Source organism: Mesitornis unicolor, unplaced genomic scaffold, assembly GCF_000695765.1.
Source record: "Mesitornis unicolor isolate BGI_N332 unplaced genomic scaffold, ASM69576v1 scaffold19229, whole genome shotgun sequence".
NCBI lineage: Eukaryota > Metazoa > Chordata > Aves > Mesitornithiformes > Mesitornithidae > Mesitornis > Mesitornis unicolor.
Genome location: NW_010209520.1, coordinates 119,987 through 138,209, shown reverse-complemented (window position 1 = coordinate 138,209; position 18,223 = coordinate 119,987). Strand labels below are relative to the sequence as shown.

The following is an 18,223-nucleotide window of genomic DNA, read 5'->3' as shown; positions in this document are numbered from 1 at the left end:
ATTACCAAGCAGTGCTGTACTTCAGCCACCAAACTCAAGGTCACTCTTCCTAAAGCCAGCTCAGTGCGCCAGTTAATCCACAACTTTGATAAAATGCCCAAGGATAATGGCCAACTGTACTGACTGTATTTACATCTATTTTAGGGATCTGAATCCGACTTAAGTGACTCTGTGATAATAATGATTCATGAGGTGAGGATGCTTTGCAGACCAGGAAGGACCAGAAAAGGCAGGGTGTAAAGGGGGGCACCTGTCATACAGGAGCTGCCTGGGAGCTGCAGCAGTGAGGATGGTGTTAGGATTTTCAGTGTCAGTTGATTAATTTTAATGTCTGAACCCCCAAACTCTTAAAAACAGAATAGAGAAATTGTTCAGTTGGAATTTTACACACATAGGTCATAGCCAGAGATTCTTGTTTGATTTTGGGTTGCTGGGTTTTTTTGTTTCCTTTAGGCAAAGATGGTGAAGGGAATCAAGCAAATGCACTTCTGAGAGAGATCAGAAATCAAGGTCAAAGTTGCATTCTAAAGTGTACAGTAGTATTTTAGAGATATGGGTCCAAAAAAATCTAAAAGCTTCACTGCATTTCTTTTATAAGTCTTTCATGAGTTATAAGAAACGGAAGTACACCTGATAAGTTAGGTGCTTTTTTAAAAGAGATATTATGAACTAAAATCTCAGTGGACTTTGTATGAGTTGCCTCTGAGTTGGATGTCTTTGTAAAGTTCATTCGTCTGGGCTGATGGAAGCAAGTACTTCCAGAGCTTGAAATTCTCTAGCAGTACTACAGTTCTCATTTAATAGTCATAGAGATGTCACCGGCAGTCTATAAAGTAGCTGTCAGCGTAGCAGCGAGCTTTGAAGAAATCAGAGTTGTCAGCAAAGTTTTGAGTGGGAAGTTAAATTTTCTTCATTATTTCTTAGGATGACATGCTGGATCCTTGTACAATATATTTTATATTATGGTAAAAGGTATCCTTTGTTTCTAAAAGAAAGAAAATAATTTCAATAGATACTTTTAATCAGAATTAAACCTGAAATAGTTCTTTTTGTTTTATTATTATTTATAAGACTGTATGCCTCCTAAATTTTTTTTTGTCTGGTAATTTTAATAAAAGTTGAGGGAAATGGTCATTTTGAAGTGACAGTAATATTGTAGTTTGAAAAAAAACCAACTTATTTTTCAAATGTGAACACTGAAATGTGCCATAAACCTCCTACTGCTTGTGCTGCTTTATCCTTTACAGACTACTTGAACTTCTGTGCCTTGCTGTAATCCGAACATAGTTTATAAAGCCTTAATTGGAATTTTAATGATTTTAAAATATTAAGATACATACAGTAGCATTGTCTAAAATATATTACCCCTCAACATCTCTGGTGTGTCTTTGTTCTGTGATAACATGGGCTTACTTTGATCGCTGCAGTTGTATGTATTTGTGTTATTAGTTAACTGTATGTGATGTATGGTTGTAAATCTATTTACATCACTTTCACTGATACAATGGCCCAAGCTGTGGAAGAAGTAGGGAATCAGGTTTAAAAACGTACATATATCTCCGTGCACATAAATGCACCGCACATGCATACATGCACTGCACGTGCATACATGCACCACACTGCTGCGGTGTGCACACAGGCTGTGGTTCATCCTTGTCTTGCAGTACACGCAGGCTTACAACAATAAGAAGATGTGCCGAGTGAGTTGAAAGCATTTAGTTTTTTCAATATCTGATTTGTATTCCTTGTAGTATGATAAAAATAGCATTGGTACCATTGTGATTTTCCCATCCATTACACTGGTATTATAACTTCATTACAGAAACTGTGTAGCAAATAGTATTTTTATATTCATTTGTTTAAAATGCAGGTAGACAAAAATCTTTGTTAGATAAGGTCCTGTGGCATTTAGATGTCCCCAGCCGAACTGATTGTTCCTCTGTGTGTATTTTACAGGGTGCGATGTCTGTGGACTCTATTACAGATCTTGATGACAATCAGTCGCGATTGTTAGAGGCTCTCCAGCTCTCCTTGCCAGCAGAAGCCCAGAACAAGAAAGAAAAGGCGAGAGATAAGAAACTAAGCCTGAACCCTATTTACAGACAGGTTCCCCGGCTTGTAGATAGTTGCTGCCAGCACTTGGAAAAGCATGGTAAGAATATTTTGTTTTCCCAGGAATGGCAGATATATTTTTACTATAATATAAATAAATGCTTATTTTGAGAAGCAAGCATATACTTTCAATTGCAAGGACATCTTTGAAAGTCAGACACTTTCCCTCCTGTTTTGCCTCTTGCTAAAGATACTGTCTCAGAAATGATTACTTAGATGATACTTTCCCAAACTAGGGATCTGTGCTGCAAGCTTGCAAACTCAGCTCAGCAGGAGTAGCTTTTCACACCCCTCACGTTTACAATACCTTGAGAATGAAAGACTGAAATGTGCCAGTCAGCCTGGAGTCATTCTTAGCAACCAGTGGATCTTAAGGTGTAAAAGCTAAATATACTGTTTATACTACAGTGCAAGACTTACCTAAATACAGTATTTGAAGACAGGGTTTCAGAGAAAGGAAAAAAAAATCCCATGCTAAATTATATTAAGCTCCAAGAAGCTTTTTTCCTGTTCACTACAAAGCTTGCAGGCTGGCTGCTCACTTTGTTCCTGGCTTGAGGAGTCCTGACCAGCCTCGGGCTCAGGCCTGCTCTCTCCAAAGGGAATTATAAACTCCTGCCAATGTTCTTCTCATGTCTTCATGATCATCCAGACACAAACCTCCCACCAGCATTATGTAATGCAGAAACAATAGTTAATCAAGGTATCTGTTCAACATCTCTCACAATGTATCTTTGCGTTGTACAGATTTTTAATGAGAATTGAAGCCATTTGACCACAGCAAAATAGAGATATCGCATGGCCAGATAATAAACCATTAAGAAATGGTGACTGCAACTCCAAATGACACATTTGATGCCTAATTTGACCAGAAATAAATCATTTACTGACTCTTAATGAAGGGCTTTTGCAGATGAAGAACTGCAATTTAAGAACAATGCTGAGCTGTTGCAATACATAATTGAAAACCATGTTGCTTGCAAATATATAAAGGAAAACTGCAAAAGAGAGTAATTGTTAGTCTTTTACAGATATTAGATACCATGGCTGACAAATAAGTGTGGAAATGATTAAGGTTGAGCTGAATGACTTCCATGCCTTTAAACAAGGGTATCTGAGTTTGGTGAACATAAAAGTGTCATGAGTCAGCCAAAAAAGCCACCCAGCTGAGTATTCTTTGAATACTGTGATTTATGTCACTTGAGTATCTGTGATAAATTTTTTAATCCACTTAACCCATTGTCATAAAAAAGATTATTTTCTATACAGCATTCTTTACTAAACTTCTTGCTTTACATTAAAGTTTACTTTTAAAGAAAATTTTTGGGTTTTTTTTGTTTGCATTTTATAAGAGTGCACTGTAGTACTCCACAGCACAATAATCTGAGATAATTTGGGGCAAATATTGATGTTCTTCAATTTTCAGTTTAATCTGCCATCCGCAAAGGAGTCATTGGGATTTGTTGACTTTGAGAGATTTAAAGATTGCGGAAGATGGACGCTACTGTTTGCTCGTTGGCATTAGGGATAATAGAGGACTTTCTATTCTAGCAACAATCCTGTAGCAAGATCATTCCAGGCTATATGATGGACCAAGATTTTGATTCTGAAAATATTTACCTGTATGTGTAGGTTCATTTAAGCCAATTTTTCAGCAGCAAATCACCTAGGTGTTTCTCACGAAAGCTTTAAATTATAAATTTGAACATTATATAACAAAAATGGTTATGTTTTTAGCCCTAAAAGCCCCTGGCCTTGTTCACCTTCCTTGTTTTCACTGGGATCATGTCACAGAGCTGTAAAGGCTTGACTTCCTGCAGACCTGCAGTGTAAAACAAATACTGTGTGTTTGTGCAAGAACTGGTAACCAGCCTTCAGTTTTTCCCCAATATGAGTATCTCCATTTCAGATGATTCCCTACCAATGTTCCTGGGTTTACTAAACATTAGTTGATCAATTTAATTTTTCTGTTAACCAAAGACAGAAGAATATTTGGAGAGGTGTCATGTTGAGACTAAGAAGTGAAAGGCAGAATCCTGTCTGAATTTCTCTGATGAAAATGTGCAACTCCAAACACCACTCCAAAGCTACACATCTCTTGCAAGCAAATGTAGCCTTCTGGCTGTCCAGAGACATTTGTTTTGCAAGGTTATTTTATATCGCCTGTATGTCAGTAGAGAAAATGAATGTTGCAGAGTAGCCTTTGCTAGACCATAAACTTTTAAAAGCTTATAGATAATTTCATTCTCTTTGCAAAAAATGTCTAACTGTGTAACAATGCTATGTACACAGCTGCTCAAGATCTCTCTAAGATTTCCACTCATTCTCATTGCTAAAGACTGTGTCACCTTTAAATAATGTGTCACATTTACTCTCAAATTTTCCAGTTTCTGGTTCTCAGCAAAGTATGTCTATTCAAGAACCATGTTATTGTTTGTTTGATTTTATGATATTATCTACAGGGCTAGAAGAAGTTTTAAACTGATTTCTTATGCAATAGCTGGCAACACCCATTCCCAAATCACTTTAAGTCCAAATGACACAAGAGGCATACCTTCTGCATTTTGCCTGAAGTACAACAGTGCTTCTTTATAGCTTTCCTTCTACATAATAGCAATTCCTACCCTATAAACCACACACAACTCACAGGTAGAGTTGTCTCCTCTCTTAATCTGCCTGAGTGCCCAACTTAACATCCCTTGGAAGGAAACTCTCAACTTTGTCTTGACATGCACTATGGAGCCAGTGGGTCACCCAGAACACCGACTGTTTCCTGCATCCAAAGACACAGCTCAGTGCCCAAGTATTTAGTTATTTTATTACCTGTTTCCTTTGATGTCAGTCCTGGAATAGCTACCTCCAGACACTGAGCAGTGTCTCACTCTCTGCATACCTTTGTCCCTCGTAAAGTCATACTGACAGTATCAAAATGGCTTCACAAGAATGTCATGAAGATGCCATTTTGCAGGTTAGGTGATATGAGGTCCTTAAGAGCTGCACTGGATGGCTTCTTAATCCCAGAGGGCTGAGTTTTGCCTCAGCATGGTAAGTACAGGTTTGTAGAGAAGTACATTGTGGTTATTTTCACTCTTTTTAAGTACACAAATAGCCCAGATTGCTTTGGTTCAATGCAATTTTCAGCAGAAAATTAAACAATAAAACAGTTGTCTGATGTGCTACGCTTGCAGGTCTCCAGACAGTAGGAATATTCAGAGTTGGAAGCTCAAAAAAGAGAGTAAGACAGGTGAGTGAATATGGATATACTTTTCTCTCATCAGCTATGATACAAACAAACTTTATTCATTTCTGCTAAGTGATTTCTTCCCCATCCGTCACCTAGTGAAATTCAAGCTTTCTGGGTCAGTGACTTCACTGGTTTTTTGATGGCTCATAACAGGCTGTTGTGAGTCATCTCCTACATTTGGTGAAATCCCTGTCAGGTTCTCAGCAGGTTAACAGTCTCTGTATGTTTTGCTCTGCAGAAGTAGAGCTTGGGGTTAGAGATCCGAATAGACTACAGTGTCTTAACTTTCCAAAGGTTACTCTGTAGAGGAAAAAAAAAAATCTTGGCTGCAATCTCAGAAGCAGCTGAAGCTCCCAAAGTAAACTCAAAACTGTAAATCTTTTTTGGAAAACTTACAGTATGAGAAAATATTCAAGTACAGAACAATCTCTTTAACCCTCAAATTGCTGCTCCCAAATACCACCTTTCTTTAACCCTTGTTAAACTTGAAGGTCAGAGCAGACCCATCCAAGTTCTAGTCTCAGCCAAATGTTGAAAAAGCAAAAATAGTGTACAGTTAGGTTCCAGAGACAAAGTCAGAAGTGGGTGTTTCTTCAGCCCTAGATAACTGCATTGTTATTCTCAGAAGCTGGGAATCCATGTTGAGTTAAAGTGGTAGAAACTCGTGCTTAATAGTTGCATGATGCTTGGGGAGGAGATAAAAAGTTACAGGAAAATACCCTTACCAGGAAATATGAGACCAAAAAGATCAAACAGGGAAAAAAAAAGCAAAAGAAAACTTGACTGCATCTGATCCCAGAAATAATATTTCTTCATTACAAAAACTATACAGCATAATGTTTGTCTTTCTGGAAAGTTACCTTGAGTAGCTAAACTGACTTCATTCTGACTGGTAGGATGGTATAGCCTACTGATTTGTAGCTTATTCTGTAGCAGTTTCTATTGCTGAGTGGTTAGTGTGACACAAGGCTAAAAGTATTCATGGTCTGCAGAAGCAGCTGTTAGATCAACACTGAACTAGATAAAGTATTGAAAAGTAAGTTGCCTGTCGTTTGCCTTACAAGCATTGACATCAAAACTTCTATTATCATTCATGGGTGAGTACAGTTGCATCATACCTCTGGGGAAAAAGCAGAGGGTTTATATCATTTACTGGTAACCTAAGCTTTACTTTTTAAACATCAATGACTTTCAACAGTTTTTCTTTTACTATGTTTTCAAAAGCTGAAGAAATGAAGAGATTTGGGTATTTATGTATTCTATTACATGGGCTAATTTATTGAAATAGGTGAACTAATATATTTCATTAAACAACATGGAAGCATCAGCTTGTCCCTTGCAGTTACAATAATAAATGCTGACAACATGAACACAAGGGGAAGTCTGGATTCAATTAAAATTCCACTCATTTTCTGAACCATGGAAAGCCAAACCCAGTACTCAGATTTTGGTGTGCTTTTGCAACTGTTCATTAGTTTTTCTTGTGTAGAAAGTAGGCATAGTTTTGTTTCCCTTCCTCCCCCAGTTAGAAAACGTCCTATTTCAACTGTAGTTTATTGCAATAAATACATAAGTAAGAAAACGTATGTGCCAGTGGGGTTTTTGGTTGGTGAGCAGGCGAAGACTTAGAACAAGTGCATCTATTGCCAAGCATTGCTGCAGGGCTCAGGGTGGACAGCCCTCTGTGCTAGACCTGGTGACTTGGGACCAGCTCTGCAGGTGAAGCAACCACTGGACCCCGAAGCTGGAGAGCAGCATGGCTGAAGCTCTGCTCTCCCGTCCCCTCTCCCAGCAGGGATGTCCTCAGCTCTCACGTCTTAAGCTCTGGTGGATGCTATAGTTCACCAGATGTGTTTTCCAAAAGTCTGAAAGTATTCCCAGTGAATGAAGTCAGAGACACCTGAAGTTTAAACTTAGTGATACACAGTTTTTAACAGTTGTGATACCTAGGCCTGAAATATGGCCATGTTTCACCAATGATTATCTTTACTGTGCTAATTAGGACATCTCTGTAGACCTCACACAATATCAGATCAGAAGTGCCATATTCAAGACTGTAACAGCAATTTATGATTTGGACAGGTATTTGGAAAGTCCAAATTCCTGATGCAGTGCTAATCTGTTTCCTCAGTTGCTTTTGAGCAGTAAGTGCAGAAGCAGTTTTGCCCCATTTGCCACCAGTCTGAAGAGCAGAATTGAGCTGGGAATGAAATCCCCAAGTTGGCACTGGAAAATCTTTGACCACAAATCAGCAAGGGGAAGCATAATACTAGATAAAGAACAAATTCTGGTCTCCATAGCATATTTTTTCATTATTAGTTGTGACTGATATTAATAATGTTAAAAGTAGTCTTAATAAATTAGAAAGGAGGCTGTAGTTTTTATAGAATACTTTTCGCGCTCGTTATGAAAGCACAATTTCAGCTGAAAATGTTTGTTGGTTTTTTTCCTACATTCCTCCACACTGTGCATCCTCAAGATAGATTTGCCTGTGATCAAGATTTGCCACAGATTATCCCAGGCACATAGTTTGCTTGTGACTTACTTTCTTTCTTCTTTTTGATATGTCTGTAATAATCCTGGTAACGAAAGCTGATACCTCAACTTTTCCCTTGTTTAGTGAGTAGTAATATAATTACTCTCTGAAAAGTTATATGTGAGATTATGGTACTTCATAATATTAGCAAAGATACAAATTTTTCATAGGACATAGTTTTAAAACATCTTGACTGTTATCTTTTTGTAAGGCACATTGAATGTAGGAGAGGGATTTTCTCTGCCTCTGGGAGGTGTGATGCCTTTGAATTATGCAGAATTTGTAGCTGGAAAAAATAGTAGCTGGAAAAAGTACCGTGAAGTCTTAGCAAACCTGACTGCTTACTGCTTATGCTTAAATACAGTCTTAAATCACAAGAGAAATGTGAGTTTGGTTGTTTTTTACATTGTCCTGTTGTTATTATTATTAATTTTTTTTTACTAAAACATAAATATTCTGAAATGCAATTTTAGTGTTTCTTGTTCTGAAATCTAGGGATAATGCTGTAAGGTGGCGTAAGAAAGATTTTCTTGCAGTTTTCTTTATTCTTCCTGGTTTCTGCCTTTTCTGCCTTCACATTTTTTTATAAAAGAGTGCCATATATTAGCTGGAAAGAAAGAACTGTATTTTATTACAGTCCAGTACAAACCTTAAGTTATGTATTGTGGAACAAGCCGCAATTAGACATGGATTATATCTTTAACCCTACTAAAAATAGTCGTGTCCAATCTGAAAAATGAAAATGAGTAAACTTTAAAAGATTTTCTGTGTTGGGATGTACTGATTGGGACAATAAATGACTGTGGGTTTGTGTCACAATCTTTTTCAGTTACGTGAAGAGTTTGACCGGGGCATAGATGTTGTATTAGACGAAGAGCACAGCATTCATGATGTTGCTGCTTTATTAAAGGAATTTCTGCGTGACATGCCTGACCCACTTCTCACCAGAGAACTTTATACACCCTTCATCAACACTCTCTGTGAGCTCTGCAACATCTTGATTAACTGATTTTCAAAAGTTTACCTGTTTGAATTCTTTAATCTCTCCTAACGTATTCTTTATTCCTGTGCATTTAAATACTCCAGCCTTGAATTGATCCAAATGTTTGTATAGTATATATTTGCAGAGGTCTTTTCTTGGTTTTCATACCATGAACGTATAGCCCAGACAACTAGAACAACAAAGTTTTCAGTTATTGTACCTATTTTTTCCATTTGTATGTAGGATGTGATCCACATTATCTATTGAATCCTGACCCTGTCATCAGTTCAGTAGTAGCAGATAACAGACTGCAATTTGAATCCTCAGATCTTAGCACCATTAGTGCTTTTAATTTTTAGAGCTGTTCACTGATAAAAATTGCAGTCTGGCTTCAAAAAACTAGTTTAAAAAGTTCAGATTTCATCATAGTTAAGGGTCCTCAAAGCCATCATATTAAGTGCTCTTAAATGTGTTGCCCAAGATCTGAGTGCAGACTCTCACAGATTTAGGAAAAAGTAAAGCCGAAGCCTTCAAGCTTAAGCTGCTGCCTGGGATGTGTTCTTCAGATTCTTTCTAGTCTTCATTTCTGAGATCCTGCCTCTGTCCCACCTTTGTCACTGACTACCATTGCATTTTAGATGGTTAAAGTGATGGTAGTTGCAGAATGTCCTGTATATCTCTAGTTGCTTTTGCAGTCTCCCAGTGCCTCTGCAAGAGATGACATTGTAAGACAATACATTTAAAATGGCTAAAGCATAGACCTGTCTGGAATGCTTCCCAGCAGTGCCCTGGATATGCCAGTAGCTATACGTAAAATAAATGGAGTATGTAGAAAATAAAGCAGAATTTTTGTGATGAAGTGTGCAATGTGGAATTTTGCTCCCTTATGGTCTAAGAAAACATCTCATGAACCTGTGAACAAAACATTGACCAACCAAGGCAAAATTCTCGTAACAATGTTTGTTACACTTCTGATGTTTCTTAGAGGTTTTTTTCTTTTTCTTCTGACATTATAAGGAAAATGATCCTTAAATAAAGCTATTCTTAATGCTTTCTTTTGGGCTGTAAACAGTATATTTGTCCTGCTTTTAGGTTAGTTGGAGTGCTTTTCTTAGAATGTATTTTTTCCCCCCTCTTAGTATTAGAGCCAGATGAACAGCTAAGCACCTTACAGCTTCTCATTTATCTTCTACCTCCCTGTAACTGCGATACCCTGCACCGGCTGCTGCAGTTCCTCTCCATAGTGGCTGGCCACGCAGAAGACACCACAGACAAAGACGGCCAAGAGGTAAGTCCCCGTCACTTGTGTCCTTTGACTTCACTTAATTTATGGTCTGAAGAGATCTTTAAAGCTGTCAAGCAAACAATGGTATACCCCTGAAAGATGAAAGACATTTCATATTCTTACCTGTGCCATTGGCATTTAGTTTTTTACTATGTTCTTAGGGATGTGACAGTTTAATTTTATATGACTTTATCAGTGAAGAATCTACCACTTCCTTTGGGAGATTCACAGCGTAATTGACCTTGTTAAGAACATCTAATGTTATCCATCCTTTTCCCCCTTTGTTTTATCCTATTGTATTCTATGGAAAAAGTACTCAGGAAAGTGTCAGGCATTCAAGAATATGCTTTTTCATTTTCTTTTAATTCTCTGCTGTTGCTTTCTTATATGACCTTTGGACATGGCAGTTCACTTCTTGATTCCCTTAGCTTCCTTGTATGCACTGGATAGTGAAGAATAAAAAATAAAGGACAGGAATTACACCTGTGCCCTTGCAACTCTTGGAGTGCAATCACTGGTTGTCCATCTTTGCCTGTTTTCCCTTTGGCCTCCTTTCTGTTGCATTGTGGACCAAATACAGTGGAGAGGTTGGAGTTCATCCATCCCACAGAGACCCATAGCCATGTAGGTGAGCTGTACTTCAAAGTATTCACATGTGTGCATCTTAGGCCTTCAGACTACAAAAGATCTGAAAATCCAGGCTTCCCACCTTCTACCAGGAAAATGCTTGGACTAGTGGACTGCTCTGCAGAAGGTGGCACTGTTAACTTTAAATGAGATGGATAGAGTCTGTCACTGCTTGAACAAAAATTGTACTAGTTTATCTGTGGGAAGGACTTCTCTGCCCCTGAACTGCAGCATAGGCTACTTCTGAGCCTTTTCTGAAACTCCTAGAAAATTTTGATTTCCAGATTGGAAAACCCTGCTGCCTTCTGTCAAATTTGGACATCTTTTGCAGTTGGCTGGTTGTAACAATTGGCACTTTGAGTCTGAGTTTTGCCAAATTTCTTCCTTAAGTCCTAACTTCCAGTGTGACTTCGGGGCCTATTTCCCTTTAAAATCCACTATAAATGGTATTTTTTTTTGTCCTCAGCAAGGAGCTGATAAGAAATATACACCACTATGATGGAAAGCACTTAAAAAGAGCAGCCTCTAACAATTTTACTGTGCTTAAAAACATCACATGTATGAGCCACCTAGCATCATGGTCGCCCTGGTCCTGCAAAGAGTTTTCTCTTGGTTTAGAAATGCACTCAAGAGAATCTTACTGCTGGGCTAGAGGATGCTCCATAAAAGAGTTGGTTTGGCCCAACAGCTGTCTTAAAGGCATTTTCATTCCCTGTAACAGCACATCAGCTCTGCTACAGGTATTTTGGCAAGGCAAAATTATGTAAGCTATCTTGACGCACTACTGTAAGCATCAGGAATGTTATCACATAGAATCACAGAATATTAGGAATTGGAAGGGACCTCAAAAGATCATCCAGTCCAACCCCCCTGCCAAAGCAGGATCACCTAGACTAGTTATGTGCAATTGGATACTTTTTACAGGTAATACAGTATTCTGCTCATAATTGTTTAAGCTATTCATGAATAATTAAGAGCATAAAGGCATACAGGGCAAAATAAAGAGTATTTTATCAAACTGCTATCACTGGAAGGAAAACAGTCAAGCTTTGGCACACAGGCCCTCTTCTCAATTCTTTCAAAAGCCCTTTTCTCATGAGGATGAAGATGTATGACTAACTTTATTAAAATTACGCATTCAGTTAATTTCAGTGGATACATTTACAGTGGTTTTTAAGGCATGCCCCAAGGCTCCCCATGAGAAAAGACTCACAGTTTGTACAAACAGCTTGCACTTGCAGATCCAGACACAGCCAGAGGCTGCCCCTGGCACACTCAAGACACCGCATGCCTGTGCCTCCTTGGTGGCTCCGTACTCTGACAGTATTTAAAAAGCAGGTCACCCGAAAAATGGCTGGGTGCACAGTGGTGTGCAAATAAGGGAGAGTGCTGTACTCACAGTCATGCTGGGATGAATCTCTAAACAACGAGCCAATGCATTTGTTATGACTGCCCATACACCTATTTAGTGCCGATGTTTTTCCAAGATTACACAGTGGCCCCACCCATAAAAGGAAAAGCTCTTTTTACTGTCATCTCTATGCTGTCTAGTTGAGCTCTGTAAAATATAAACCAGGTGGAGTTGGTGTGCAGTTGTAAGTTTGACTAAAGTATTCAGTAGATGACCAGCTACCAAAAAAACCCAAAAAATTTAAAATACTACTTAGCAAAAATTTGGTTTGTACCACTCATTCCTTGAAATGCCATTGTTGCTGCCTCTTTTTGGTACCTCTTCGTGTCCTTTTTTAAAATGAATTTGTTAAAATGTAACTGAAACAAATGAAAAATTATTCTCATAATTTTTTTTGTTCTTTAAAAAAATGCCCAAAGGAAATACTGGGTCAACAGCTGAAATTCACTTACAGTCTTATATAGTAAAACTGCTGGCATGATTCTCTGCATTCCCAGAATAGTAACCAAGTGGAGACGCAGAGAGAAAGCACATGACCCCTGTTTTTTACTCTGTTAAAAGAACAGAAGTGGAAAAAAGTAGTCTAATCACAAATACGACAATGAAAATTTTGATTTAATAACCTATGTGACATTTTATTCAGGTAATTTCTGCCTAGTCTAGTATGTATTCTTAGCCATCTGCTTCCTCCAAAATCAATTTACTATTGCTTCTTTGAGCACGGAGTTGTAAAAGTAGAAAAAAGTAACAAAAAACAAACAAACAAAACTCACCCAACAAGTAAACATTTGACATGTTCTAGGAAAGACATAAAAAGACAGGAAAATGCTAATAAAAATAATGAGCACACTTCTTAATTATCTAAACTGTTTAAACATGGAACAGTATGTTTTTCCTTACTGTATCTGTTTCAAATCATGAGTGCTACTTGAGAAAGCTAATGGTTTTCTGTATTTGGTCTCAAGAGACAGTAACATGCTGAGGTGGTGAAGTAGGAGTAGGTTTTCCTGAGTTTAGAAGAGCTATACCACTGCTGAGCTTCCAGGGAATTAAGGGCAGGCAGCACTTCCACCTTCTCCTTCTGCAGTCCATTTGAAAATGTATCCGGAAATCCCCAGTGCTTGTTGCAGAGCTGGCCAAGGTGTTTCAAGGTTTCTAAAAATTGTTCAGTTTTTATTTGATTAGCACATGGATTTGATGAATGAACCTTCTACCAAATAGAGGGGGAGTGTGCACATGTGCGTGTGTGTAGATGTGTGTCTACGCATTTGTATCTGTATACATTAGACCTTGGGAAACCTCACCTTGTCTATATTCTGTCTTCCTAGATTACTGGGAATAAAATGACATCACTTAACCTGGCTACCATCTTTGGCCCTAACTTGTTGCACAAGCAGAAATCTACAGACAAAGAGTTCTCAGTTCAGAGCTCAGCTCGAGCTGAAGAGAGTACTGCTATCATAGCTGTTGTACAGAAGATGATTGAAAACTATGAAGCCCTTTTCATGGTAAGTGGATGTTTCTTCACTTTACTCCTATGCCTTTTGAAGTTAAATGAAGAAATACCTGGTTGACATTGAAACAGACTAGGATCAAATAAACTTTGGAAACTGCATTAAATTAGGTCCAGTTATTATTGGTAAAAAAGATAGTCTTCTGTCAAGGAGAATGCTTTGCAGTAAGCAAAATGTATACTAAAAAACGCACCAGCATTGCTCATTAGTTTTAAAGACAAGGCTGAAAAGGACCTTTAGCCTCAATTTTGATGCCAGTTTTTCTGCAGGGAGAAAAGATCCATGGTTAATTTAAGGAACAGCCTTCCCTACCAAAAACTTTCTTGTTGGCTGGATAGAAAGGAAAGACAAAGCTTCTCATTTGTCAGTTGTATAAGAGGAGGAAAGCATACTTCTGTGTAGTTCCTGAGTACCTTTCTGCTCTCTTGCTGAAGCAAGGAATTTCTTCATATAAGGGAATCACAGAATCACAGAATCACAGAACGTTAGGGACTGGAAGGGACCTCAAAAGATCATCTAGTCCAATCCCCCTGCCGGAGCAGGAACGCCTAGATGAGGTTGCACAGGAAGGCGTCCAGGCGGGTTTTGAATGTCTCCAGAGAAGGAGACTCCACAACCTCTCTGGGCAGCCTGTTCCAGTGCTCTGTCACCCTCACTGAGAAGAAGTTTCTTCTCAAATTTAAGTGGAACCTCCTGTGTTCCAGCTTGTGCCCATTACCTCTTGTCCTATCATTGTTTGTCACCGAGAAGAGCCTGGCTCCATCCTCGTGACACTCACCCTTTAAATATTTATAAACATGAATGAGGTCTCCCCTCAGTCTCCTCTTCTGCAAACTAAGAAGGGATGATGACCTCAGACATGTTGCTTACTTAAAATGCAGCTTAGTTAAATCACATTCCTTGTGCCTAGCAGTTACCTGGACAGTTCATTTGATGGCTTTACTTTTTTTTATCTACAAAATTACAGGTTGGCTCAGCATGACTTCTGCCTGAGAAGTAGCAGGGTAGCAGAGGCCAGTCAGACTTAGTGGTGGGCACTATCCTAGCTTCATTTTAATAGGCATACACGTCTTAACAAAACCTTGACACTTGTCTTGACACTAAGCAGCACTGTGTGTTATACTGAGGAGATCAGTTCCCTAAGCAAGAGGAGGAATGTTGTGGAAAACTCCTTTAGTGCTCCAGCAAAGCTGGATGCTAGATACAACCCTGATGGGAGAAGATGGGCAAGCCTAGACTGTGGGGTAGTGGGACTGATGGCCACATAGTAGTGTAAGGAGGAATGTGTCTACTGGATTTCAACAGGGAAAAGAGCATGAGAAAGCAGTCATGAGCCCTGCCTATCAGTCTTAGCCTCAGATGAACTTCTCTGTGGTTTTCTCGTCTTTTCCCTCGCACTGTATTGCCTTTCATTACATCCTTTGCTTTATTTTTATTCTTGTTCCATTGAGACACTGAGCAATCTTTTTTTTTTAATGCTTTTCACAGTTTGGGGAAACTTTAGGTGCTGTTTTTCCTTACACAGCAGGAAAAGCAAGTGACAAAGCTGCACTCTTTTGCAAAGGTCATCTGGCCCAGAACGTGGATGGCACTAGGAAGCTTAAAATAATACTTGAATAAGAATACTTGCAATAACTGAAATATTCATAGTGTTGTTTCTCTTTAAGAATGTTTTTGGCCCAGCCACATCTCAGTACATAATACTTGTGGCACACATTCAGACTTTCAGTGTGGAAAGGGTAGGGTTTAGGGTTAGACTAACCTACATATGGTCACTTTTAATTGTGATGAATTTATTGCTTTATCTCTTCAATGCTTGTATTTTCAGCTGAAGATTAAATGCAGTATGGAAAAAAAGAGGTTTATTTTGTTTTCTGGAGCAGCTTTTTAGATTGTGGAGGGAGATTAGAGTCAGATTTCAAAATGAGGGGCTAGCGTCAAGTGGAAGAAAGGCAAACCTATCTCAGGTGCTCTCCTGAAAGCTGATATACATTGATGTGAAATTTATAGAAATGTCTGAGAGATGAGCATCTCTGGGTGCTTTCTCTCTTCCCATTGCCATAGTTTAACAAGCAATATGGCAAGTTCTTCCTGTTTTCTGAAGTAATGTTTAGACTCACACATGATACCTGATCTGTAGGATTGTGTCAAATTGCTTATAGTTGGTGTTTTATAAAGTTTCTACCAGGGTTTACTTTCAGCTTTCTTTTGTTTTCAGCAGCAGCACAGAGAGATTCTCTGTATCCTGAAGATAATTAGCCCAGTTCATCATTTGGCAATAGATGCATTGAAAGGAAAAGACTTGTACATGTAATTGTAATAAAACTGTGATCATTGGAAATGAGGCAGCAGCAACTCCTTTTCCAGACCCATGGGAGTGGGGCCAAACCAGAGCTGCTGTTCATATTTGACATTTATGCTCCTTACAAAAAGAAAAACATCTGGACTTAAGCATTCAGCTACAGCTGAAATGTACAGTGTATTGCTGCTAAGGTGTTTTTGAGTTTGGTTTATTTTTTTTACTGTTACTTTTGTATATGGTGAGTTCATAAAACTCTGATTGGCTTCACCATTGAAACTGGAACAATATTTTGAAATAAAACCTAGGAAACCAGAATGCATTGTGGCACCTAGACCACAGTGATGACATAGTGGTGGGTTAGGAAGGTTCTGTTGGTCAGGATGACCCAGGATAGCAGGGACTGTTTTTATTAAGTCATTATCATTGACATGCAAACATGGATTTTGTATAGGAGATGGATTCTGACCTTTCTTTGTTGATGCTAAGGACGTTAAGGTTTTTCATATCCAACTCTTAACCATTTCAGTGAGTCTTAGGGATGCATTAAACTGTTTTGTGGTAATGTACAGAGGACTGTTCTGTGCCAGTCCCTGAACTATGCCCAGTAGCTGGATGTGGGGAGACGCAGCTTGACCACACTTTGTCTCATTGGTTTTGACGTGGCATAGAGGATGGAGAAGATAAGTTATGCATTTAGCAGCTTTGTCATGCATATTCATCTCCTAGTGCCCAAATCCAGCCCTGCTGCAAGGAACGACTACATAGTGTCTGAAATTCCTTATTTTCACTCTTAGAGGCTACTGTGGCCTCCCCAGTGAGGAGGCAGTCAGATGCTGCCCCTTTGTGCCACATCAGTAGCAAGGGACAGCACAAGGGAGACACTTCAAGGGTCCTTCCACCCTTCTGTGTCTCAACAGCTGTGACTCTTATGTAGCACCTAGCTCCAAAATCCCAGACCTATCTGCTACTCTACTGGAGTACAACAACCTCAGAGCTCTCTGATCCGTCCCAGTAGTGCTCAGCAGCTGCAATAGCTGTTATTTCAGCAGTGCCTTGGCTTCCCTTCTGTCCCTGAATTTCGAGTTCTCAACCACAACTGCCAGTCAGACCATTAATTCAATAGTAGTTACTGCAGATCTGTAACATCTTTCTGAGATACCAATATAGTAGTTCTCTATGAGTGCAGGTTTGTAATTACATGTATATCATTTCTACACTTCCAAGTTAGTTAACTAAACTGAAGTAAATTGCTGCACAGGAGGAAACCCAGAACCCAGTAGATCTCTAGCAAGGAGACCATCAGTACAAATCCAGGTTGAAGGTTCATAGATAAAATGCCTTCATTCACTCAGATAAAAGTCCTATAACTTGGTAAACTATAAAGTTTGAGTTTCACAGATGCTTTCAGTTGGAGCTAAGCTTCCTGTTGGAATTTTCTCAGAGTCATTTTTATGGAATGAATGACTGTTTGATTTGGTTTAGTTTTAATAATGGAAAACATATTTTTATTTTTCTGACAAAGTCCTCTTAGTAAGTTACATACAGAAAGACATAAATTCTGGTTTACCCTCAAACTTTGAGTTAATTCCGCTATATAGAAAGGCTGTCTGAGCACAGAGGTTACAGCACACCAGGTTTCCAAAAATGTATTCCTATAAAAAGAAGATATTTTGTTTAATAACTGGTATATCAATGACCATCAGGAAGATATTTTTCCAGCTTAGAGGCTAAATAGAATTTTTTAAAAAGGAATATGTGATCACACAAGTTTTTCATAGAGATTTTAGATCAGATTGAATTAAATGATGCGTATCTTCATTTATTTTCAAATTTCTTTTTTTAAAGGGATGTGCCTTTTCTGTAACTTGACTCCCTAAATACCTCCCAAATGGAGGTATTCTCCTGAGGAATCTATTAGCAATTCTATTCCAATTTCCCAGGAAATGTCAGGGAGAATAAATGGCCCATGCAGTGTGACCTGAAGGTCAAGAGATTCAGGGTCTGACAAATTGCATCCAGAAACATATTGCACAGTTGATGATCCCTTGCTGAGATTGTCTTGCCTCCAGCTTCATCAGTCATGAATGAACCTAAGCTGTTCAAGTTTCTCAGAGGGTTTATTCTGTTTCAGTGCTTTGAAGGTTGAGTTGAATGTTCCGCTGTGATGTGGGCAAACTCTCTTAAGGATTGATAAGAGTTTACTTGGGCAG

General features: G+C 38.7%; 1 protein-coding gene across 1 annotated transcript in view; it reads left to right on the top strand.

The window, feature by feature from the left end:
* The window catches only part of ARHGAP6 (Rho GTPase activating protein 6), a 61,521-nt gene that overhangs the window by 32,659 nt on the left and 10,639 nt on the right, over positions 1–18,223 (top strand). Inside the window, exons 4-8 of the mRNA XM_010192899.1 lie at positions 1,957–2,152; positions 5,301–5,356; positions 8,722–8,872; positions 10,014–10,162; positions 13,526–13,705. Of these exons, the coding sequence (XP_010191201.1) occupies positions 1,957–2,152; positions 5,301–5,356; positions 8,722–8,872; positions 10,014–10,162; positions 13,526–13,705 (732 nt within the window). The remainder of the gene's footprint in view (positions 1–1,956; positions 2,153–5,300; positions 5,357–8,721; positions 8,873–10,013; positions 10,163–13,525; positions 13,706–18,223) is intronic.